We start from the raw sequence: 26,683 nt of genomic DNA on the forward strand, positions 1-26,683 counted from the left end.
GGGAGAATGCATTTTCTATTTCAGCATGAAAAGGTAGTATAATGACAGAAGGGGAGTAAAGGAAGGAAACGTGAGGAGATCTAGCAATAAATCAAATACTTAATTCTTTATTTAAAAATAAATAAATATTAAAAAACAAAAATAATAAAATAAATAAATATTGGGGTAGGAGCAATAGCACAGCTGATAGGGAGTTTGCCTGGCATGAGGCTAAGCATTCCATCTCTGGCAACTCACATGGTCCCTGGAACCCTCCAAGAGAGATTTTTGAGCTAGAGCCAGTAACCCTGAGCACCTCCAGGTGTGGCCCTAGCACCAAAAATACATACCTACCTATATAAATACATACATAAACATGGGTCCCTAACCATCCATCCTGGACTTTCAGAATAAAAAAAAAAACTACCCTCAATTCCATTTGTAATTTCTTTCTCCATTAAAGATGTTCTCTTTTGCTGATGAAGAAATTACTTGGCTAAACTTATGCTATTGCAATACATTATGCAAGACAAAAATAAAGGTGTTCTCTGTACTAACCTAAAGTTACCCCCGGATGACTATACCCACAGGGCACTGTGTGCTGCAGTGGCCAGAATGATAGATACAAAACCAATACCTTACTTATCATATAGATTTCTAGTAAAATATCTATTTGATGGCATTGGCAAATACTAAAACTGTCTCTGAAGAAGAGGAGGGAAAAGAAGGTAGAAGTTTTGTTTAAGATTTGTGTTTTTACCCCTATTCAATATTGTGAATGCTAGGAATACTTGATTCTGAAATAAACATTAATTCAGTCATCATTTGAATTTTTTCTCAGTACTGGTGATAATTTCAGAAATTATATCAGGATACTAGAGATGTCATTTATAAAGGCAGCTCTAAATTTGGAATGTTTCCATAGCTATATTTTATTTTTTGGTTTTTGGTTTGAGGACCACTCCAGGTAGTACTCAGGAGTTACTCCTAGCTCTGCCCTCAGGCATTATTCCTGGTGGTGAACCAAATGGGATGCCAGGAATTGAACCTTGGTCTGCTGCATGCAAGGTAAATGTCCTACTGCTGTGCTATCGCTCCAGCTCCCTTCCATGGTATTTTAATAACTAAACCACCTACATCTTAATTTTTTCAATCAAAGTGTTTTCTAATAAAATTCAGACATATTGTATATAAACTTGAAGTTTCTAATTTTTAGACATGAATTACATTTGTATAGTTAAGAAAATTCCTATTATTTTCACAAATGTGCTTGCTACTGTACATTTTCTTTCTTTTTTTTTCTTCAATTTTATTTTTTTCTTTTTATTTTTTTCCATAACTTTGCTTTTATTTTTCTGGAAACAAATGTATCATGATCAATTATGTCAAATATGTGATGCATTTTCTTTAAATAAAAAAATAAGGAAAGAATATTCCTATTGAGGGCCAGAACAATATTACAAGTAAGGCATGTGTCTTGCATACTGCCAATTGGGTGTGATTTGATCCCCAAATCTTTTATAGTCACCTGAGCACCACCATGAAGGATTCCTGAGTGTAGAGCCAGGAGTAACTACTGAGCACTGCCAGTTGTGACTCAAAAGAAAAAAAAAAAAAAAAAAAAAAGAAGAAAAAGAAAAGAAAAAAGAATCTTATTAAGGGCCCATCTTTGCTAAGGGGAGGTAGTTTAATATAAGCCCATAACTTACACTTTTCATGCTCCTGCAGGATTTCATGTCTGTGCTGCTGGGTGGATGGCCAAAGGCAGAGTTGGATATCCCATTGTGAAGCCAGGGCCCAACTGTGGATTTGGAAAAACTGGCATCATCGATTATGGAATTCGTCTGAATAGGAGTGAAAGATGGGATGCATATTGTTACAATCCACACGGTTTGTTAAAAATAATATTTTTGGGGGGAGGGGAAAATAATAATAGTCTTTGCATACAGGAGGTCCAGATTTGATCCCTACCACCACATGGTCTCAGAGCACTGAGCACTGAGCTGGTTATGAACCTCAACAGCAAAAAAATGTGTTTAAGTTCTATGAAGTTTTTGTGTTGTTTTGTTTTGTTTTTGTTTTTTGTCACAATCAGCAGCGTTCAGGGCTTACTCCTGGCTCTATGCTCAAAGATCACTCCTGGCAGGCTCGGGAAACCATATGGAATTTCAGGATTCGAACCACTATCTTCTGCATGCAAGGCAAACACCTCACCTCCATGCTATCTCTCTGGCCCCTATGTTCTATGAAGTTTCTAAAGCAAAGTTCTTTTTCTAGAAATAAGTCAATTTTTTAAAAATTAATTATTTATAGGGTAATTATACTGTAGCCAATCCGAGTTTCTTTACCTACATTCTTACTAAATATTTATAATACTATAAAAAGCTATTATCACATCCAGCTTAGATATCAGGAAGCTAAAACATTGAAAGCTTATCCAACCTGGCAACTTACTCAAAATCAAGTTGCCAATAACCTGTAGCCATGTCGGATCACAAATTCAAGTAACTCTGACCTTCCTGTGTCAAGTGACATCCTAGTCAGAAAGCTGGGCACATTGGGGAAGTTGTTCTTAGTTTGTCACAATTAACTAGTTAAAACAATAAGGTGATGCTGCCAATGTTCTTACTTTCTTGTGTTGGTTTTTTTTTATTACCCTCAGGGCAAGTGGGCAGGTCACACGTGGCAGTGTTCAGGAGTCACTCCTGTCTGTACTGAGAGGATTATAGTGGGATTCTGGGAGTTGAACCTGTGTCAGTAATAGGCAAGGCAAGCACCTTTCCTGCTATACTATCACTCTGACCCATGTTCTCTATTTAAAAGCATTTCTCTAATAGAAAGGAAGAGAAGAAGGCAAATGTTTTTAAAATGCTTTAAATGTTTTAAAATGTCAATTCTTAAACTTCCAAGCTGAACAAGTTTTTATTCTTATTTTTATATAAAATACTTTATTTTTATTAAATAACGAATGTTTTATTAATAAATAGGGTTTTATTATTTTTAATAAAAGCATTGTTTTCATTCTTATTCTTTTGAATAAGTTGCTTGTAAGTAGGAATTTTTTTCAAAAAAACTTAATTATAGGGGCCGGAGAGATAGCATAGTAGTGGAGCGTTTGCCTTGCAAGCAGTGGACCCGGGACCAAGGTGGTTCAAATCTCGGCATCCCAGGTGTAATTTCTGAGCACACAGTCAGGAGTAATCCCTGGCAACTGCCAAGTGTGGCCCAAAAACCAAAAAAAAAAACAAAAAAACCTCAATTATAAGTACTAGAGTCTTTGTGTCTTTGGAGAAAAAATAGATTTATTACTTTTATAGTTATAATGTAATATAATATATAATTATGTAAATTATAATATAATATAATAATATAATAAAATTTCTACTTATAGTGAGCAAGTCATATGGGGAATTACTCCCAGTAGTGCTGGGAAGGAAAACTTGGCCTCTGGAACACAAAAAATGCACTTTAGCTTTTGATCTATCTCACCAACCCAAATGAACTTTTTTTGTTTGTTTGTTTTGTAGTGCTTAGGTTTCAACCAATGTCTATACAGGCAAAGCAAACACTTCATCATTGAGTCCCATATTTGGGTCTTAGATTTCTTTTAGAATGTTTTTTCTTCAAGACAATATTAGAAAATCTATTATGCATTTATGGTCATAAAAATCCTCAAATGATGTTCCAGGTGATGTGCCTTTCAGAAAAAGTCAGTAAGACAGCAGAGAGGGCTTGGAGAGATAGTACAACAGGTAATGTGCTTGCCATGCACAGTCTACCCAGGCTCAATACCAAGAATCATAGTGCCTGAGCATATCCATGGCTGATCTCTAAGCACATCCAAATTGATCACTGAGCACAGAGCCAGGAGTAAGCAATGAACACATCCAGATATGGCCCCCAAAACAAAGGCAGCAAAAAATTATAGTGAAGTTTTAGCCTACTGTTACAAAATGTGTTATTTTAAAATATTAACCACTGGAGAATAGACTATCATGTTTGAACTAATCATAATATATAGTCCACATAGAAAACAACTTATAATTTCTTACAACTATCAGCTAGCCCCCACATGAGGCAAAATATGAATTCTGACAGTGTTATTATATAGTACTTTAACTTTCAAACAACCTAGGTATAGTATAAGCTTATTTAGTTTAATAAAATAATATATGAAGGTGCCTTAGAAATAGTACATCAGGGGCCGGGCGGTGGCGCTGGAGGTAAGGTGCCTGCCTTGCCTGCGCTAGCCTAGGACGGACCGCGGTTCGATCCCCCGGCGTCCCATATGGTCCCCTAAGAAGCCAGGAGCAACTTCTGAGCGCATAGCCAGGAGTAACCCCTGAGCGTCACAGGGTGTGGCCCAAAAACCAAAAAAAAAAAAAAAAAAAGAAAAAAAAAAAGAAGAAAGAAATAGTACATCAGGTAAGGTGTTGCCTTGCACAAGGTCAACCTAGATTCAATACCTGGCACCCCATATGGCCCCCTGAGCTCCAACAGGACTAATCCTATATATATATATACATACACATACACATATAGTTCTATATTGAATCATTCTTAATAATTGATATATTTTATCTTTCCATCTCTTTTTCTCCCAAATACGTATAGTTTTTTAATTTTTTTCTTTTTTTTCCAAATGCACATATTGACAACTCTTTTCACTTATTCTTTTTTCTCTGATTCTCCTTTGCTTAAAAAACTTCTCAATCTCTGAGATCCAATTTGATTATTTCCAAGGTCAAGTCTAGGGAAGATAAAAAAGTATTTAAATAAAGGCTCCTGCAGCATTGTATTACCCTTTCTAACAATGCCATTTTAATTTAGATAACATTGTTAGCTCTTTTTGTTGTTCACAGAAGAAATACCTTTTTAACTGTGGGATTATAACAAAAAACAAGCATCCCATTAGACTTATTCCTACATATTTCTCAATATATGCCACTTACTCTTGAATTTAATGATATGCTGATTATTTCAGAAGTAGCTAACCTGAAGAGGCTCAGTGATTGCCTGAAAAAGCATTAAAACAGTTCAATGGAAAAATGATTGTAATGGCAGGAAAAAATCATTAGGAAAACAAAGTAACATTATTAAGTGGTATCACAAGTGAGAGCTGAACGTAGCTAAAAGAAATCACTATGAAACTTTTAGAAGTAAACTTGTAAAATAAATAAATAAATAAATAAGAAAAAGGAAAGAAAGAGGCCGAAGTGGTAGCACAAAGGTAGGGCATTTGCCTTGCATGTAGGATAGTTTACCACCTCCCACCCCCACCCCTGATATCCCATATGGTCCCCAAGCCAAGAGTAATTTCTGAGCACAGAGCTTGGAGTAACCCTTGAGTACTGCCACGTGGTGGCCCAAATAAACAAAAACAAACAAACAAACAAAAATGTAAACTTGCTCTTTCAAGTTCTGAATGTATGACAGGAGACAGAAGATTGACTTTTTTTTTCTAACACTTAGTGAATACATTTTTTTTAATAATGATCCTCAGAGCCCCAGTCAGCTATGTAAATCTATTATATTCTAATAAGCAAGAAATGATGCAATAATTGTAATCAACATAGAAATACACAGCCAAATTTAGTTTAATGATTGATTGGTTTTTGTCCTAATCTAATAATAAAAACTTTTAAGATAGGATAGTTGGGGATGGAGAGAGAGTACAGTGGGCAGGGTACTCAGCTGACCCAGGTTCAATGCCCTGCATATATCTCTCTCTCTCTCTCTCTCTCTCTCTCTCTCTCTCTCTCTCTCTCTCTCTCTCTCTCTCTCTCTCTCTCTCTCTCTCCTCATCACCCTCCTCATCTCCCCATCCCATCTCCCCTTTTCCCCTTTCTTCACCCTGTTCCCCCTCCTCTCCCCACCTTTCTCCCCCCTAAAAAGAATAAAAGAAAAAAAGGAAGTAACCCCTAAGAACCATAGGAGGTGTCCCCAAATAAAATTTAAAAAACCAAAATAAATAAATTAATTAAAAAATTTATGGGGCCGGAGAGATAGCATGGAGGTAAGGCATTTACCTTTCATGCAGAAGGTCATCAGTTTGAATCCCGGCGTCCCATATGGTCCCCCGTGCCTGCCAGGAGCAATTTCTGAGCACGGAGGAGCCAGGAAAAACCCCTGAGCACTGCCGGGTGTGACCCAAAAACCACACAAAAAAAAAAAAATTTTAAAAAATGCTATGAGACAGAATTCTTAAAAATAATACTAGCACTGCATATGGTATGTGCACAGATAAATTGTATAGTAGGTAATATTTCATATAGACTAAGAATATCTTACATTTTGCAATTCTGTATAACAACTTGAATGTTTCTTTTTTATTTTTTTTAGAATATTCCAATGAAATAGGCAGTAGGATAGGCATAATTTTATGTATTTAATCAAAGAGAAATCCAAGGCAGAGTCACAAGTCTTGATAAACATCATGGCATTAAGAGTTCAAACTCAAGGCTGGAGAGATGATTGTACAGTGGGCAGGGCACTTGCCTTGCACAAAGTTGACCCCAGGTAGACTCCAAAAATCCTATGGTCCCCCAAGCATCTCCAAGAGTAATTTCTGACTACAGAACCAGGAGTAATCTCTGAGCATCACTGGATGTGACCCAAAAACAAAACAAAAATAAATAAATAAATAATGCAAGCAATTTTTTTTTCAAAAATAGAAGCCGAGTGCATAGTGGGTAGGACATTTGCCTTGCAAGCAGCCCATCTGGGTTCGATTCTCAGCATTCCATATGATCCCCCGAGCCTTCCAGGAGTAATTTCTTTTTTGTTTGTTTGTCTGTTTTTGGGTCACACCCGGCGGTGCTCAGGGATTACTCCTGATTTTGCACTCAGAAATCGCTTCTGACAGATTTGGGCAACCATATGGGATGTCGGAAAAAATACCCTGCCGCTGTGCTATCTCTCCGGCCCCCAGGAGTAACTTCGGAATGTAGTTAGGAGTTACCCCTGAGCGCCACCAGGTGTGGCCCAAAACAGAACAAAACAAAATTTCAAAAATGGCTACTGTAAAGATAATATTCTAAAATTAAGGTTATGAAAATATCTTCAAATGTTACCTTGAATTATATCCATGACTTACTCCCCACATCTCCATGACAAGTCATTAATTTTAAATTTCCAGCTTCTATTTTTTAATTGTTTGTTTTGTTTTGGCTCTGAGCTCATAAATCACTCCTGGCAGTCTCAGGGGATCATATGAAATTCCAGGGATCGAACTCAGGTCCTTCCCGGGTCAGCAGCTTGCAAGGCAAACACCCTACAACTGTGCTATTCCTCTGGTCCTTTGGTTTGTTTTCCCAGAAATTAGAAATCTCAGAAGATAAGATGGAATTTAAATTAACCACAGTCCAGAGCAATAATAGTATAGCAGGTAGAGTGCTTGCCTTGCATGTGGTTTACCCTGGCTTGATCCAATCCCTGCCATCCCCAGGAGCATCCCTGAGCACTGCCAGGAGTAATTACCAAGTGCAGAGACAGGAGTAAGAGTAACCCTTGAACATGGCTGAGTCTGATCCAAAACCAAAACAACAACAACAAACAACAACAAAAACAACAACAAAAAAGCCATGGCTTTTCATTTAGGTGATACTATAAATCTCTGGTTCTGTCTGGCAAAAGTTGTTTGGCTGGCTTTCCTTTATAGCAATGCTATAAAGTAGGTTAAGCAGAAATCTCTTAACTTGGTAAATAATGTTTTTTTTTTTATCTTTATTTAAGCCACAACTGATGACACTCAAGGGTTACTCCTGGCTAGATGCTAGGACTGGAGAGATAGCATAGAGGTAGGGCATTTGCCTTGCATGCAGAAGGACAGTAGTTCGAATCCCAGCATCCCATATGGTCCCCCATGCCTGCCAGGGGCGATTTCTGAGCGCAGAGTCAGGAGTAACCCCTGACCACTGCCGGGTATCAGGTGTGACCCAAAAAGTAAAAAAAAAATAAAAATAAATAAATAATAATAAATTTATTTTATTTTACTGAAACCATTGTGATTTACAAAGTCCTTCATAGTTAAATTTCAGACACCAGGGCCAATCCCACCACAGTATCCACCGCCCTCTACTAATGTTCCCCAAGTGCATCCTATACCACCCCCTTTTCTTCTCCCCAATCTGCCAGTAAAACAGGTCCATTTTAAGTTTAGATTGTTAATGTTTGGGTGTCTCGATTCCATTATTGTTGCCTTTGGCTTAGATATTTAGTTCTGATCTTCTTTAACACCACCAATGCACCTGAGGCCACTTGACCCCTGGCCCCATTCTTTCACATTTGTTTTTCTCCTCCTCTATTCAATTTCTTTCCCTCTCCTTGCTATACTCTGGGACCAAGGGTGTTTGAGACAACTCCCATTTAAATAAAGTAAACCAGAAGAAGAAGGATAAATACAGAATGATTTCACTTATATGTGGTATTTAAAATAACTTCATGAAAAAATAATTTTAAAGTTGCAATGGGGGCCTGGAGAGATAGCACAGCGCGTTTGCCTTGCAAGCAGCTGATCCAGGACCAAAGGTGGTTGGTTCGAATCCCGGTGTCCCATATGGTCCCCCGTGCCTGCCAGGAGCTATTTCTGAGCAGACAGCCAGGAGTAACCCCTGAGCAACGCCGGGGTGGCCCAAAAACAAAAACAAACAAACAAAAAAAAGTTGCAATGGGACCAAAGAGAACAGAAGATATGTCATTTGCCTTTCATGTAGTTGACCCAGATCCAATCCTTGACTTCCCATATAGTTCTCTGAGCCCATCAAGAGTGATTTCTGAGCACAAAGCCAGGAGTAATCCTTGAACACATCCAGATGTGACCCCCAAACAATAATAATAAACAAAGTCTATATTCATTTTAGAGAATCTTGTAACTTAATGAAAAATATATTTATTCTTTAGCTACAAGTATATAAATAGACTATAGTATATTAAAATGTGTATAAATAGCATACACTATAATATATAATATATAATTAATAATTATATAGTAGTAGTTATAGTAGCTAATCTATATCAAGCCACTTATACACTATTAATAAAGTATAATAAATAGATCCACATCAAGATGTTAATAAATTATAAAATAAAAATACATTCTTTAATGCTTTCTTTTTTTCCATTTCAGCAAAGGAATGTGGTGGTGTCTTTACAGAGCCCAAAAGAATTTTTAAATCCCCAGGCTTCCCAAATGAATATGATGATAACCAAGTCTGCTACTGGCACATTAGACTCAAGTATGGCCAACGTATTCATCTGAATTTTTTACAATTTAACCTTGAAGATGACACAGGTTGCTTAGCTGACTATGTTGAAATATATGACAGTTATGATGATGTCCATGGCTTTGTGGGAAGGTATGTGTTGTTTCTACATATAAGAAGTTAAATGAAGATTCAATATTTTGTTTGCTATATCTTTAATTTTCCCTCAACTGTTTCTATAATATGGATTTTTCAATATTTGCATGGTCTTGCATGAGAGAGAAAATCACATCTGTTTTTTATTTGTCTACTTTTGCAGTGCCAGGTATTGAAGCTAGGGCCTCATATATGTTATTGCTTAATATGCTAAGAAATGCCTTTGATAAAAAAAAGTATATAAAATATATAGAGAGTGGGGTAAGGGAAAAAATATATATAGAATTAGGTTGAGAAATAGTACAAGAAACTGGACAAGGCAAGAGCTCTACTGGCTTCTAAAAAGAATAGGGCCTAGGGGGCCTGCCTAGTGATGCTCAAGGAATCCATTCACTTCTAACAACACTGGGCCAATCAGGCCAGATGAGTAATGCTGGGGTTCAAACATGCACTACCATTGTGATGCCAGAGACCCCCAGGGTCACCTCTGCAATGCTCATTGTACTGGGATTTAAAATTGTTCCTGGTAGGCTCAGGGGATCATATGGGATGCTGGGATTCTAACCACAGTCCTTCTGCATGCAAAGCATATGCCTTACCTCTATGCTATCTCTCTGGCCCCTATTGAAAGTTTTTAACTGCTATAATTTCTGTTAACCTCTGAAAAGTCATTATTAACTCAGCAGTTATTAACTTCCCTTTCTGTACATTTAAGCATTACATTTAAGCATGAACAATGTAATAATTAAATTTTCTTTTTGCATTCAATTTAGCTAAGCAAATAATGAATATCTTCTGGAAAATAGCTTTCTTTGACTCAAGAAACAAGGTTCCTTTTCTTAAATTTGCACTCCGTGTTTTTCAACATTCAGGAACACAATGCTAATTGTGCTTTATTCTAAATCTTTAATAAAATTTAAATTTTGAATATTACAAAATATTGCTCACTAGAGTATATATAACAAAGCTTTTTACATTTCAGGTTCCCATTTAAAGCATATTATAGATTGCCTATGATCAATAGGCTATAATTTATTCTGTATTTCTATTACCTCTGGAAGCAATTTACTTTAAAAATGGCAGGAGAGGGGCCAGCAAGGTGGCGCTAGAGGTAAGGTGTGTGCCTTGCAAGCGCTAGCCAAGGAAAGAACTTCAATCCCCCAGCGTCCCACCTGGTCCCCCCAAGCCAGGGGCAATTTCTAAGCGCGTAGCCAGGAGTAACCCCTGAGCATCAAACGGTGTGGCTGAAAAAACAAAACAAAACAAAACAAAACAAAACAAAACAAAACAAAAAATGGCAGGAGAACAATTAAGCATAATCATAATAACTTTTTATTTTGACTTTGAAATTTGTAACTTAAGTATAAATAAAAAGAAAAGAGCATTTTTTACATCAGTGAACAACAATTTTCAATAACTTTTGTTTGCTACTGCTTTTTGGGTCATACTCGGTAGCACTAAGGCCTTACTCCTGGTTCTAACCAGGGATCACAACTGGTGAAGCTGGGTATACCACCTGGAGCGTCAGGAACTGAACTGGGTCAACCGAAAGACAGGCTCCTTCCTAGCTGTGCTATCTTTCTGGCCCCTGAACAATATTTTTAGAGGAAACTTGTTTCTTATGTTTCATTCTTTTCCTAACTGGCTGCTACTATAGAAACATTTCAAATATTTTTTAAATAATTTGAAAAAATATGAAATAAGGATGGAGAAATCGTGAACAAAGCATTTTCTATAAGAACAAGCAGGAATTAAAATTTTTATTTTGTTTTGTTTTTGTTTATTGTTTTTTTGTTTGTTTCTTTTTTGGTTTTTGGGTCACACCCAGTGGTGCTCAGGGGTTACTCCTGGCTGCTCAGAAATAACTCATGGTAGGCACGGGGGACCATATGGGACACCGGAATTCGAACCAACCATCTTTGGTCCTGGATCGGCTGCTTGCAAGGCAAACACCGCTGTGCTATCTCTCCGGGCCCTAAAATGGTTTTTTTTTTTAACTATTTCCAAAGATCAGTTACAATCCCAAGCAAAATTGAAATTATTTTTTAAGCAGTTTGAAATCTATTTATTGAATATTATATTGCATGATTTATTAGATATATATCTACCTATATAATAATCTTTCCTTTTCTCTGGAATAAATCACACTTTTAGAAACTGACAAAACCACCTCTTATAGTATATGCTAGAGAGTTCTTTTTAAGTCATGATTCAGGTAAAAATTAAACCCTATGATGACCACATGTTCCATTATACCTTCCATGTTCAAAAAACGAGGATCCAAAATATTGATTTCACCAAACATACGTCCACATATCATTCTTCTTAAACACTGAGAAAAATATTTTTTTTGGTTTGGTTTTTGGGTCATACCCAGCTGCACTTTAGGGTTACTCCTGGTTCTGCACTCAGAAGACACTCCTGGCAGGCTCAGGGGGACCGTAAGGGATGCCGGGAATCGAACCAGAGTCTGTCTGTGGTTGGCCACATGCAAAGCAAATACCCTACCACTGTGCTATCATAAAACCTGAGAGGAGAACAGAAAAAAAAAGAGAGAGAGAAAAAAGGAGCAGAGAGAGAAAGGAGAAAAAGAAAGAGAAGGAAGGAAGGAAGGAAGGAAGGAAGGAAGGAAGGAAGGAAGGAAGGAAGGAAGGAAGGAGGAAGGAAGGAAGGAAGGAAGGGAGGAGGGAGGAGGGAGGGAGGGAGGGAGGGAGGGAGGGAGGGAGGGAGGGAGGGAGGGAGGGAGGGAGGAAGGAAGGAAGGAAGGAAGGAAGGAAGGAAGGAAGGAAGGAAGGAAGGAAGGAAGGAAGGAAGGAAGGAAGGAAGGAAGGAAGGAAGGAAGGAAGGAAGGAAGGAAGGGAGGGAGGGAGGGAGGGAGGAAGGAAGGAAGGAAGGTTGATTTTGGAAATAATAGGAAAATTAGCCATAACTAAGTGGAAATAAATAAGTTTAATTGTTATAAAGAACAAATAGTAACAATCACATAATACTCATTCACTGTCTTCTCTTTTTAAAAAACTCTAGGTACTGTGGAGATGAGCTTCCAGCAGACATCATTAGTACAGGTAATTGTTTTACACTAAAGAACAAGAATATAATATGCTTTCTAACACATTCAATGAAAGTGAAATTATCCAGTAATTATTACTATTCACACATTTGAAGTTGAGAGCTGAGGACAGATATAGTTTGTTTGGGAAATACAAAGGAAGTATTTATTCTTACTTAAAGAATGTCATACTGAAGTCCCTGCTCTAAATATGTGTAGATTCTTTTTTTTTAATTTGTTTATTTAAACAACTTTATTTTATACATGATTGTGTTTGGGTTTCAGTCATGTAAAGAAAACCACCCATCACCAGTGCAACATTCCCATCACCAATGTCCCAAATCTCCCTCCTCCCCACCCAACTCCCGCCTGTACTCTAGACAGGATATCTATTTCCCTCGTACATTCTCATTATTAGGATAGTTCAAAATGTAGTTATTTCTTTAACTAAACCCTGTTTGTGGTGAGCTTCATGAGGTGAGCTGTAACTTCCAGCTCTTTTCTCTTTTGTGTCTGAAAGTTATTATTGCAAGAATGTCTTTCATTTTTCTTAAAACCCATAGATGAGTGAGACCATTCTCTGTCTTTCTCTCTCACTCTGACTTATTTTACTCAGCATAATAGATTCCATGTATATCCATGTATAGGAAAATTTCATGACTTCATCTCTCCTGACAGCTGCATAATATTCCATTGTGTATATGAACAACAGTTTCTTTAGCCATTCATCTGTTGAAGGGTATCTTGGCTGTTTCCAGAGTCTTGCTATGGTAAATAGTGATGCAATGAATATAGGTATAAGGAAGGGATTTTTGTATTGTATTTTTGTGTTCCTAGGGTATATTCCTAGGAGTGGTATAGCTGGGTTGTATGGGAGCTCGATTTCCAGTTTTTGGAGGAATCTCCATATTGCTTTCCATAAAGGTTGAACTAGACAGCATTCCCACCAGCAGTGGATAAGAGTTCCTTTCCTTCCACATCCCCTCCAACACTGCTTGTTCTCATTCTTTGTGATGTGTGCCAATCTCTGGGGTGTGAGGTGGTACCTCATAGTTGTTTTGATTTGCATCTCCCTGATGATTAGTGATGTGGAGCATTTTTTCATGTGACTTTTGGCCATTTGTATTTTTTCTTTGTTGAAGTGTCTGTCCATTTCTTCTCCCCATTTTTTGATGGGATTTGATGTTTTTTTCTTGTAAATTTCTGTCAGTGCCTTGTATATTTTGGAGATTTGTCCCTTGTCTGATGGGTATTGGGTGAATAGTATCTCCCACTCAGTTGGGGGCTCTTGTATCCTGGGCTCTATTTCTTTTGAGGTGCAGAAGCTTCTCAGTTTACTATATATATAGCAAGGTGGCAGGCTACAAAATTAACACACAAAAATCAATGGCCTTTCTATACACCAATAGTAATAAGGATGAAATGGACATTAAGAAAACAACCCCATTCACAATAGTGCCACACAAACTCAAATATCTTGGAATCAACTTGACTAAATATGTGAAGGACCTATACAAGGAAAACTATAAAACTCTGTTCCAAGAAATAAGAGAGGACACGCGGAAATGGAAACACATACCCTGCTCATGGATTGGCAGGATTAACATCATCAAAATGGCAATACTCCCCAAGGCATTATACAGATTTAATGCCATCCCTCTAAAGATACCCATGACATTCTTCAAAGAAGTGGATCAGACACTTTTGAAATTCATTTGGAACAATAAACACCCTCGAATAGCTAAAGCAATCATTGGGAAAAAGAATATGGGAGGAATTACTTTCCCCAACTTTAAACTGTACTACAAAGCAATAGTTATCAAAACAACATGGTATTGGAATAAGGACAGGTCCTCAGATCAGTGGAATAGGCTTGAATATTCAGAAAATGTTCTCCAGACATACAACCACCTAATTTTTGATAAAGGAGCAGGAAATCCCAAATGGAGCAGGGAAAGCCTCTTCAACAAGTGGTGTTGGCACAATTGGATAGCCACTTGCAAAAAATTGAACTTAGACCGCCAGCTAACATCATGTACAAAGGTAAAATCCAAATGGATTAAAGACCTCGATATCAGCCCCAAAACCATAAGATATATAGAACAGCACATAGGCAAAACACTCCAGGACATTACAGGCATCTTCAAGGCCGAAACTGCACTCTCCAAGCAAGTGAAAGCAGAGATTAACAGATGGGAATATATTAAGCTGAGAAGCTTCTGCACCTCAAAGTAAATAGTACCCAGGATACAAGAGCCACCCACTGAGTGGGAGAAATTATTCACCCAATACCCATCAGATAAGGGGCTAATCTCCAAAATATACAAGGCACTGACAGAACTTTACAAGAAAAAAACATCTAACCCCATCAAAAAATGGGGAGAAGAAATGAACAGACACTTTGACAAAGAAGAAATACACATGGCCAAAAGACACATGAAAAAATGTTCCACATCACTAATCATCAGGGAGATGCAAATCAAAACAACGATGAGATACCACCTCACACCCCAGAGAATGGCACACATCACAAAGAATGAGAATAAACAGTGTTGGCGGGGATGTGGAGAGAAAGGAACTCTTATCCACTGCTGGTGGGAATGCCGTCTAGTTCAACCTTTATGGAAAGCGATATGGAGATTCCTCCAAAAACTGGAAATCGAGCTCCCATACGATCCAGCTATACCACTCCTAGGAATATACCCTAGGAACACAAAAATACAATGCAAAAACCCCTTCCTTACACCTATATTCATTGCAGCACTATTTACCATAGCAAGACTCTGGAAACAACCAAGATGCCCTTCAACAGACGAATGGCTAAAGAAACTGTGGAACATATACACAATGGAATATTATGCAGCTGTCAGGAGAGATGAAGTCATGAAATTTTCCTATACATGGATGTACACGGAATCTATTATGCTGAGTGAAATAAGTCAGAGAGAGAGAGAAAAATGCAGAATGGTCTCACACATCTATGGGTTTTAAGAAAAATGAAAGACACCCTTGTAATAATAATTTTCAGACACAAAAGAGAAAAGAGCTGGAAGTTCCAGCTCACCTCAGGAAGCTCACCACAAAGAATGATGAGTCTAGTTAGGGAAATAACTACATTTTGAACTGTCCTAATAACGAGAATGTATGAGGAAAATAGATATCCTGTCTAGAGTACAGGCAGGGGTCGGGTGGGGAGAAGGGAGAGTTGGGACATTGGTGATGGGAATGTTGCACTGGTGATGGGTGGTATTCTTTACATGACTGAAACCCAAACACAATCATGTATGTAATAAAGGTGTTTAAATAAAAAAAATAATTCTGAAAAAAAAAATAGAATGTCATGGGTATCTTTAGAGGGATCGCATTAAATCTGTACAATGCTTTAGGGAGTATTGCCATTTTAATGATGTTAATCCTGCCAATCCATGAGCAGGGTATGTGCTTCCATTTCCACATGTTCTCTTATTTCTTGGAGCAGAGTTTTATAGTTTTCTTTGTATAGGTCCTTCACATTTTTAGTCAAGTTGATTCCAAGATATTTGAGTTTGTGTGGCACTATTGTGAATGGGGTTGTTTTCTTAATGTCCATTTCTTTCTTATTACTATTGGTATATAGAAAAGCCATTGATTTTTGTGTGTTAATTTTGTAGCCTGCCACCTTTCTCTATGAGTCTATTGTTTCTAGAAGCTTTTTTGTAGAGACTTTAGGATTTTCTAGGTAGGGTATTATGTCATCTGCAAACAGCGAGAGCTTGACTTCTTCCTTTCCTATTTGGATTCCCTTGATATCTTTTTCTTGCCTAATCGCTATAGCAAGTACTTCTAGTGCTATGTTGAATAGGAGTGGTGAGAGAGGACAGTCTTGTCTTGTGCCAGAATTTAGAGGAAAGGCTTTCAGTTTTTCTCCATTGAGGACAATATTTGCCTCTGGCTTGTGGTAGATGGCCTTAACTATATTGAGAAAGGTTCCTTCCATTCCCATCTTGCTGAGAGTTTTGATCAAGAATGGGTGTTGGACCTTATCAAATGCTTTCTCTGGTCTATTGATATGATCATGTGATTTCTATTTTTCTTGTTGTTGATGTTGCATATTATGTTGATAGATTTACGGATGTTAAACCATCCTTGCATTCCTGGGATAAAACCTACTTGATCATAGTGGATGATCTTCTTAATGAGGCATTGAATCCTATTTGCCAGGATTTTGTTGAGGATCTTTGCATCTGTATTCATCAGCGATATTGGTCTGTAATTTTTTTTTGGTAGCATCTCTGTCTGGTTTAGGTATTAAGGTGATGTTGGCTTCATAAAAGCTATTTGGAAGTGTTCCTGTTGTTTCGATTTTATGAAAGAGTCTTGTCAGGATTGGTACAAGTTCCTCTTGATAGGTTTGAAAGAATTCATTAGTAAATCCATCTGGGCCTGGACTTTTGTTTTTGGGCAGACATTTGATTACTGTCTTAATTTCCTCAATAGTGATGGGTGTGTTTAGATATGCTACATCCTCTTCATTCAACCGTGGAAGATTATGAGTCCAAAAATGTATCCATTTCTTCCAGGTTTTCATTTTTAGTGGCATAGAGTTTCTCAAAGTAGTTTCTGATTACCCTTTGGATCTCTACCATATCAGTAGTGATCTCTCCTTTTTCATTCCTAATACGAATTATCAAGTTTCTCTCTCTCTCTTTGTTAGTTTTGCCAGTGGTCTATCAATCTTGTTTACTTTTTCAAAGAACCAACTTCTGCTTTCGTTGATCTTTTGGATTGTTTTTCGGATTTCTACTTCATTGATTTCTGCTCTCAGCTTTGTTATTTCCTTCTGTCTCCCTATTTTTGGGTCCTTTTGTTGAGTACTTTCTAATTCTATGAGCTGCGTCATTAAGCTATTCAGGTATGCCCCTTCTTCTTTCCTGATGTGTGCTTGCAAAGCTATAAATTTTCCTCTCAGTACCACTTTTGCTGTGTCCCATAGGTTCTGATAGTTTGTGTCTCCATTGTCATTTGTTTCTAGAAGGTTTTGATTTCCTCTTTGATTTCATCTCGAACCACTGGTTATTCAGTATTAGGCTGTTTAACTTCCAGGTATTAAAGATTTTCTTCTGTGTCCCTTTGTATTTCACATATAATTTCAGGGCCTTGTGGTCAGCGAAGGTACCCTGCAAAATTTCTATCCTCTTGATATTATGGAGGTATGTTTTATGTGCTAGCATGTAGTCTATCCTGGAGAATGTCCCATGTATATTAGAGAAGAATGTGTATCTATGCTTTTGAGGGTGGAGTGTCCTGTATATATCTACTAGGCCTCTTTCTTTCGTATCTCTTTTCAGGTCTAGTATATTCTTGTTGGGTTTCAGTCTTGTTGACCTGTCAAGTGTTGACAATGCCGTGTTGAGGTCTCCCACAATTATTGTGTTGTTATTGATATTATTTTTCAGATTTGTCAACAATTTTATTAAATATTTTGCTGAGCCCTCATTCAGTGCATATATGTTTAGGAGAGTGATTTCTTCCTGCTGTATGTATCCCTTGATTAATACAAAATGTCCATCTTTGTCCCTTACAACTTTCCTAAGTATAAAGTTTGCATCATCTGATATTAGTATGGCAACTCCAGCTTTTTTATGGGTGTTGTTTGCTTGGATGATTTTCCTCCAGCCTTTTATTTTGAGTCTATGTTTGTTCTGACTATTCAGGTGTGTTTCTTTTAGGCAACAGAAGGTTGGATTGAGTTTTTTGATCCATTTAGCCACTCTGTGTCTCTTGCCTGGTGCATTTAGTCCATTGACATTGAGAGAAAGAATTGTCCTGGGAGTTAGTGCCATCTTTATATCAAAGTTTGGTGTGTCTGTTGGTCAGTCTTTTCTTAAAGTAGGCCATTCCGTTTTTCTTTTAAGAATGGTTTTGAGTCTGTAAAGTGTCTGAGCTCTTGTTTGTCTGTGAAACCATGTATTGTTCCTTCAAACCTGAAAGTGAGTTTTGCTGGGTGCACTATTCTAGGCGAAGCATTTATTTCATTGAGTTTTTGTCACTATGTCCCACCACTGCCTTCTGGCCTTGAGTGTTTTCGGTGACAGGTCTGCAGTAAATCTCAAGGATGTTCCCTTGAATATAATTTCTCTTTTCGATCTTGCTGCTTTCAGTATTCTGTCTCTATCTGTGGGATTCGTCATTGTGACTAGGATGTGTCATGGGGTGTTTTTTTTTTTTGGAGTCTCTTTTAGTTGGTACTCTTCAGGCATGCAGGATTTGATCGCATGTATTCATTAGCTCTGGTAGCTTCTCTTTAATCATGTTCTTGACCATTGATTCTTCCTGGAAATTTTATTCCTGGGTCTCTGGGACTCCAATGATTCTTAAGTTGTTTCGTTGAGCTTATCATAGACTTCTATTTTCATCTGTTCCCATTCTTTGAGTAATTTTTCCATTGTTTGATCATTTGCTTTAAGGCTTTTTTCCTATTTCTTCTGCTGTATGGAATTGTTATTCATCTCATCTTCCAGTGTACTAATTCTATCCTCAGCTGCTGTTAACCTGTGGGAAAGCTCAACCCTGTTTTTCTTCAATTCATCTACTGAGTTTTTCAGACCTGTTATTTGACCTGAAATTTCACTTTGGATTTTTCTGATTTCTATCTCCATATTCTCTTGATTCTTATTAGTGTTCTCTTCTATACTTTCTTTGAGTTCTTTGAACATCTTCCATATTGTGACTCTAAACTCCTTATCTGATAGACTGACTAGTTGGTTGGTCATGTTCAAGTCATTAGAGTTGCCATCATTATTCTCTATGTCTGGCACTGGCCTGCATTGTTTCCCCATTGTCACACTTGTATTGTGGGTTTTTCTATGTGTTGTGGTTGTATTCATTGGCTAAATGATGTGCAGGGCCAGGAAGTGAAGCTCCTCTGGCTCCACCCTTTCTGGGCTTGTAAACTCATCTCTAGGGAAGGTGAGCCATCCTCAGATGAGCCACACACTGGATGAAATCAGGCCAAAAATGGAGCACAGCACAGAAGAGAGGCAGATAGGGGTGCTGGCATCTGAGTTCCAGCAGAGTTCAGTGGCTTCTGGGCGTGTAAGCTCAGCTCCAGGGAAGGCTCCAGGGAAGGTGAGCTGTCTGCAGGTGAGCCACACACAGGTTGAATTCAGGCCGAAAATGGAGCACAGCACAGAAGACAGGAAGGTAGGGGTGCTGGCATTTGAGTTCCAGCAGAGTTCAGTGGCTTCCCCTTTCTGGGCGTGTGAAAGCTCAGCTCCAGGGAAGGCTCCAGGGAAGGCGAGCTGTCTGCAGATGAGCCACACACAGGTTGAATTCAGGCCGAAAATGGAGCACAGCACAGAAGACAGGCAGATAGGGCTTAATATGTGTAGATTCTTATTATTTTCATGAAATGCATTCTGAATATTCTCTTTTTGTTTTACTTTGTTTTGTCTTGTTTTAGTTTCTGGTTTTGGGTTTTTGTTTTGTGTTATTGTTGTTGTTGTTGTTGTTTTGGGCACTTAAGAGTTATTCCTGGCAGGCTCTGGGGACCTTATGGAAGGTTGGGGATGGAACCTGGTTTGGCCACATACAAGGCAAAAGCTCTACCCTCTGTGCTATCTCTCACGCCTGCAATCTGAATATTCTTAAATCTACAAATCCATGAATATTATAGTAGCTTATGATTTCTGTAAAATGTGGTAATAGGAGGGCATAGTTTTCACTGAAGTAATACAGGAGATTGAAGTAAATTATAATGTTGTAAACAATGTCATGAAAAAAATTCACATCATGGTCATCACATATGTTTGGTTTGGTTTGGTTTGGTTTGGTTTGGTTTGGGGGCCACATCCGGCAAGGCTCAGGGGTTTCTCCTGGCTCTGAGCTCAGTAATTACTTCTGGCAGGCTCCGGAGACCATATAAAACACCGAGGAGATTCAGGGAACATATGGGATGCTGGGTATTGAACCAGAGTCAGCCACTTGCAAGACGAGCACCCTACCCTGGTTAGGGTATATTATGTCCTATGTCTCCAGCCCAATAAGTTGTCATTGGTACTTGTTGGCCGTGTGTAATGCAAATGCCCTACCCATTGTGCTGTCTATTTTGTCTGGTCATCGGATTTTTATCTTAGTACAGCATTCCCCAGACATTTATGAAGAACAGTTATTTAAGATGAATTTGGTGCCTAAGAGATAGCAGCGACAGGGAGTTTGCCTTGAATGAAGCCGACCTGGTACAGACCTGAGTTCGATTTCCAGCATCCCTATATGGTCCCCTGAGTCAACCAGGAGCGATTTCTTCTTTTATTTCTTTCTTTCTTTATATATCTATATGTATCTATATATATACATATGTATACTTATATATAATATAATAGTATATTATACTATATAATATATTTATGAATATATACATATATATCTTTATTTAAGCACCTTGATTACAGACATGATTGTAGTTGGGTTTCAGTCATATAAAGAACACCTTCTCCCATGCAACATTCCCACTACCAAAGCTCCCCTCTTTGCTTCCCAACCCTTGCCAGTATTTGAGACAGGCATTCTACTACTCTTACTCATTGACATTGTCACCATAGTTGTCAGTGTAGTTATTTTTCTAACTGCTCTCACACTCTTTGCAGCAAGCTTCAGGAGCGAATCTGAGCGCAGAGACAGGAGTAACCCCTGAGTGCCGCTGGGTGGTGACCCCTCCCCTACAAAAAAGATGACTTTAATAAATGTTACATGAAAAGGGGCTCTCTGCTTAAGTAAATTGGGGTAAACTTTGGTTAAGTCATGTTAAACAGATTTATTTGTTACATGTTGCCAGAGAGCTTTTTTTTTTCTTTCCAGCTGTTGTCAGAGAGCTTTAGTATGCTAATTTCTCTTGGTACATCTCAAAAGACCTGCTGGAATAGGCAGGCTCCACTCAACCCAACAGCAAATAATTTTATGTAATTATGTTCCATGAACTATACAGACCTTAGGAGAAGTCTTTTTAATAACCTAAATTTATCTTAATAAACAAACCATCACTTTTTCCCCAAAACAATATTTTTCCTGATCATTATCATTTACTTTCTCAGATGTGATATTTTCCTTTTTCTTTTAAAAAAAAAATCCCTCAGATGTACTGAGTTGTCATTCTTTTTTATTTGTTTGTTGTTTTTTATTGGGGGGGGGAGGCTATACCCAGTGATGCTCAGGAGTTACTTCTGGCTCTGCTCTGGGATTCATACCTGGCAGGGCTCAGGGGACATATGGGGCAACCTGGTTAGCCACTTGTAAGGCAAGAATTCTTCCTACTGTCCTAAGTCTCTGACCTCATGAGTTGCTATTGTTACATGCCTTGTTTTTCTCCAAGTCATAAAATTATCACAAAGCTTCTGTAACTATAATAACACTACAATAAATGGCAATGGCTAAATGCTCTTTAATATTAAATTACTCAATCATGCTAGCCTAGTAATCAGTTTTTAATTATTAGTCGTAAGTACAAGAGATGGAATTTCCTTTTCAATCCTAGAATGAATAATGCTTGAGACACATTTTTATTACTCTACAAACTCCAAAAGGAAAAAAAAAAACAACTCCACAGAAAGGATGATCTATTTAGTCTTTTCTTAATCTCTTTTTCTTTATTTTTTTTAGTTTTTTAAATATTTTTTAAAAATCTTAAATAAAATCTTTATTTAAGCACCACGATTACAAGCATGATTGTAGTTGGGTTTCAGTCATAAACAGAACACCTCCCTTCACCAGTGCAACATTCCCACCACCACTGCCCCCCACTCCCAACCCCTACCTGTATTCAAGACAGGCATTCTACTTCTCTCACTTATTAAGATTGTCGTGCTAGTTGTTAGTTATTTCCCTAACTGCACTCACCACTCTTTGTGGTGAGCTTCATATTGTGAGCTGGTCCTTTCGGCCCTCATCTCTATTGTCTCTGTGCATTATTACAATAATGTCCTTAATTTTTCTTAAAACTCATAGATGAGTGAGTCTATACTATGTCTATCTCTCTTCCTCTGACTTATTTCACTTAACATAAGAGATTCTAGGTACATCCACGTATAGAAAAATTTCATGACTTCATCACTTCTAACGTCTGCATAATATTCCATTGTGCATATGTACCACAGTTTCTTTAGCCATTCATCTGTTGAAGGGCATGTTGGTTGTTTCCAGAGTCTGGCTAATCTCTTTCTCTTGAGTATTTTATGTTTCTTGGTGATAGAAAAAAGAAAAAGATGAGGGGGAGCAGAGTACAGTAGTTGTAGGGCTTTTGTCTTGCATGTGGCCAATCCAGCTTTGATTCCTAGCATCCCATATGATCACCCAAGTTTGCCAGGAGTGATTTCTGAGCTCAGAGGCAAGCCAGGCCTGATGCCTGAGTACCACTAGATGATATGGCCAAAATAAAACAAACAAACAAAAAAATATAGTCTATAATGAGGGATAAGAATTTAATTTTTTAAGAGGGAAAATCAAAAGGAAACTTATTTAAGAGGGGAAAACAAGAGGAAACTTGAAACTTGACAGCTTTTCTTATGCTCAAAACAAAACAAAACAAAACAAAACAAAAACATATCCAAGCATAATAAAATCTTTGGTCTTCTTGCACAACTGCAACAAACTTAAAAAAAAAAAAAAAAGCCGAAGATATATCCAGGGTTAGTGTGCATGCTTCAAATGCATGTGGACTGAGTTCTACATGTACCAAAACAGCAACAATAAAAACAGATAAAGTATTTTTCTTTTTTTTTTTTTTTTTGTTTTGGATTTGGTTTTTTTTTGGGGGGGGGGAGGTTGTTATTTTTTTGTTTTGTTTTGTTTTTGTTTTTGTTTGTGTTGTTTGTTTGGTTTGGGTTTTTTTTTTGTTTGTTTGTCTTGAGGGTTGTTTTTTTTTTTTTTTGCTTTTGGGGGGGGTATGGTGACCCCGATGTGACATGAAAAAATATTTTTCTTAAAGAGAAATATATCTAAACAACATAATTAAACCCAAAGTTAAATATTTAGCAAAGGAAAATTGATTAATGTAAAACAGCAGCTCTTAAATAAATTCAATATAGGAGCTATAGAGATATATAGAGATATATAGCAAAGGAAAATTAATTAATGTAAAACAGCAGCTCTTAAATAAGTTCAATATAGGAGCTATAGAGATATATAGGCACTCAGGTTCAAGCCTTGAATGTACACAGCTTGGATTCAGTACTAGGAAACACACGCCTTCTTGAGGACTCTTTGCTTGTATCCTGAAGACTCTTGAACCAGTGTTTCCTAGCACCACAGGGCCCAAGCTCACTCCAGAACCCAGCAGCCCAGTTGGCCGAGTACTGCTACAAGTAGTCTCTAAGCCTGGCCAAAGCACTGCTTGGAAGTTTCCCCAATAAAAAATAAATATAATAAAATGTAAGTAAATCCACATGCCATATTTCCAAACCCTGGTGAATGGGTTTGAAGCAAGATCACTGCACAAAATTATCCAAACCATGATGAGGGTGAAACACTTGTAGTTTAGCAATATTCTACCTCATATCGAGAGTGAGTTGCCTGCCAGAACTGTCAGTTTTTATTAAGTACAGATACTATTCCTAGGTGAAGAAGTAAGGACAGAGTAAGGACAGATAGCTCTATTATCCTGAGCCATTTCCACTCAGGTTTGTTTGAGACATGTAAAACAATCTCTGTTTTGGGCAAATCAAGTTGTAAATAAACATATACAAAGGAACCAGGGATGATATTTTTTTGAGTGAAACCAAGTCATAAACAAACAGACACAAAGAAACCAGGGATAATATTTGTCTTGGGAAAACAAGATATAACCGAACAATAAGATATTAATATAACATCTATCAAACATAGTGTTTGAATATTTGTGTCTAGTTTTTTCACAAATAAGAACTTACCCATAAATATTAAAAATGAAAACAAAAATTAAACTAAATTTTCCTATATTTCTACCATTTGCTCTCATTTCTTTCATCAAGTAAAAATTGATTTTGTAGGGGCCGGAGAGATAGGATGGAGGTAAGGTGTTTGCCTTGCATACAGAAGGTCGGTGGTTTGAATCCCGGCATCCCATATGGTCCCCTGAGTCTTCCAGGAGCGATTTCTGAACATAGAGCCAGGAGTAACCCCTGAGTGATGCCGGGTGTGACCCCCCAAAAAAAATTGATTTTGTATTGTTGTAGGCAACTCTTTCAAGTCTATAAAAAATGTAGTAGATTAGATTGGTTACTCTCTATCACTTTAACTCTGTGGCCTCAAGCTAAGTCTTAAGACAATCTTAACCATTTTATTTGTAAAATAAATAACTTCCATCTCACAGTGTTGTTGTAGAAAATAATGAGTTAATATATAAAAAGCACGAAAAGCTGTCTGTGGTCAACATTGACATTTAATGTTGTGAGCATTGAAATATGAAATGAATTCCAGATTTGAAGTCAGCATTAATATGTCTTTCCCCTGGCCAGTACAAAGGGCTGGAGAACATGCTTTGCATATGGGAGCCCCAGATTTTGTTGCTGGCACTGCAGGCTCCCCTGTGTAGAGCCAGAATAGACCTTGAGTATTCATCCAGGAATAGTCCCTATCAAAACTGGATGTTGCATGAACACATGGAAACACACACACACACACACACACACACACACACACACACACACACACACACACATGCTTTTTCCTCCTCAAAAAGATATCATACAATAATTGTGAAGGTTGAGCCTGCCATTCTCATTAGTCTGTGGCTATTCATTATACAAGAATATCTTTTAAAATAGATGACACAGGGCTGGAATGATAATAAAAGGGGTAAGATATTTGCCTTGCACACAATTGACCCAGGTTCAATCCATGGCACTCCATAAGGTGAGCCCACCAGGAGTGATCCCTGAGTGCAGAAGTAGGAGGAGTAAGCCCTGAGCACTACCAGTATGATCTAAACAAACAACAATAATGTAAACAAATGACCGAATTTCTTGCAGGAGTGATTGGAGCATCAGAATTAAAAAATATGAGAGTCAGACGTGGAGAAATAACACAGGGTTAAGTTACCTTGTTGGATTCCAGCACCGTACATAGCTCTCAGACCTTCAAGAGCAACCACCAAGCGTTTAGCAGGAATCCAACCAAGCACTGCTGGGTGTGACCTACTTCCCAACTCCCATATACTTATATAGAAGAGTCCTTCACCCTTTACTGGCAATGAACTTAGACTCTCCAGCTTGAGAATCTAGATCAGGGGTGTGGGAGACTTGTTCCCAGAAGTTTTATATTCTCCTATAAACGAGTGATGAGTCTGAATTATCAGTCAAACAGAAGAATAGGCAAGTCTTTGATATTTTTTGTGTTTTTCTTTCTCATCAGGAAATGTCATGACCTTGAAGTTTCTGAGTGATGCTTCAGTGACAGCAGGAGGTTTCCTCATCAGATATACTGCAGTGGATCCTCTGTGCAAATCCTGTCAAGGGAAAAATTCAACTACTGCTTCTACTGGAAATAAAAACCTTTTAGCTGGAGCCTTGACTCATTTATGAAACAAAATGGACATTCAGTGTTTTTCTTTTTTTATATATATATATATATATATCTTTGGAACTCCTTTTATTCCACTTTTCTACTACTACTACTATTATTTTGACATTAATTTATTATTTCTCAATGTGAAATTTTGCTAAAATTTAAAAATCCAGAAAACTTCAAATGAAAAAATAAGATTTCTCATCTTAAGGCATGAAAATAACAAGTGCTAACATTGTATCTTTTTCTTTTACTCAATTTCCAATTTGTAGCTTATAATATGTATCTCTACTTTTATTTGAAATTTAAGAGTTCTACCCAATGCACAGTTTTACATTTTGCATGTTTAATGTGTAAACTAAAAGCATTTCTCTTTATCATTGAGTATACTGCAAAAATGTGATTTTGTCAATCTGAATAATATTCGTGGTATGGTAGTTGTATCCCTTATTTAAGCTTGTCTTTTTTTTTGTTTGTTTGTTTTTGTTTGTCTTTTGGGTCACACCCGGCGGTGCTCAGGGGTTACTCCTGGCTGTCTGCTCAGAAATAACTCCTGGCAGGCACGGGGGACCATATGGGACACCGGGATTCAAACCAACCACCTTTGGTCCTGGATCGGCTGCTTGCAAGGCAAACACCGCTGTGCTATCTCTCCGGGCCCCAGCTTGTCTTTATTGTTGGAATTTTAAACTGTTTTCATAAATACCACTGTAGTAAATATTGTTAAACATATGCATTTGTAAAATTCCTTAATTGTTTGGAATACGGGTCTTAAAAATAGGAT

At 37.6% G+C, this 26,683-nt stretch overlaps 1 protein-coding gene across 1 annotated transcript in view; it reads left to right on the forward strand.

The window, feature by feature from the left end:
- The window catches only part of TNFAIP6 (TNF alpha induced protein 6), a 32,475-nt gene extending 6,331 nt beyond the window's left edge, over positions 1 to 26,144 (forward strand). The window contains exons 3-6 of the mRNA XM_049773041.1: positions 1,708 to 1,869; positions 9,107 to 9,335; positions 12,363 to 12,403; positions 25,747 to 26,144. Of these exons, the coding sequence (XP_049628998.1) occupies positions 1,708 to 1,869; positions 9,107 to 9,335; positions 12,363 to 12,403; positions 25,747 to 25,916 (602 nt within the window). The 3' untranslated portion in view covers positions 25,917 to 26,144. The remainder of the gene's footprint in view (positions 1 to 1,707; positions 1,870 to 9,106; positions 9,336 to 12,362; positions 12,404 to 25,746) is intronic.
- The last annotated feature ends 539 nt before the right edge of the window (positions 26,145 to 26,683 follow it).

The sequence above is a fragment of the Suncus etruscus genome, chromosome 5 (genome assembly GCF_024139225.1).
Source record: "Suncus etruscus isolate mSunEtr1 chromosome 5, mSunEtr1.pri.cur, whole genome shotgun sequence".
NCBI classification, from domain to species: domain Eukaryota; kingdom Metazoa; phylum Chordata; class Mammalia; order Eulipotyphla; family Soricidae; genus Suncus; species Suncus etruscus.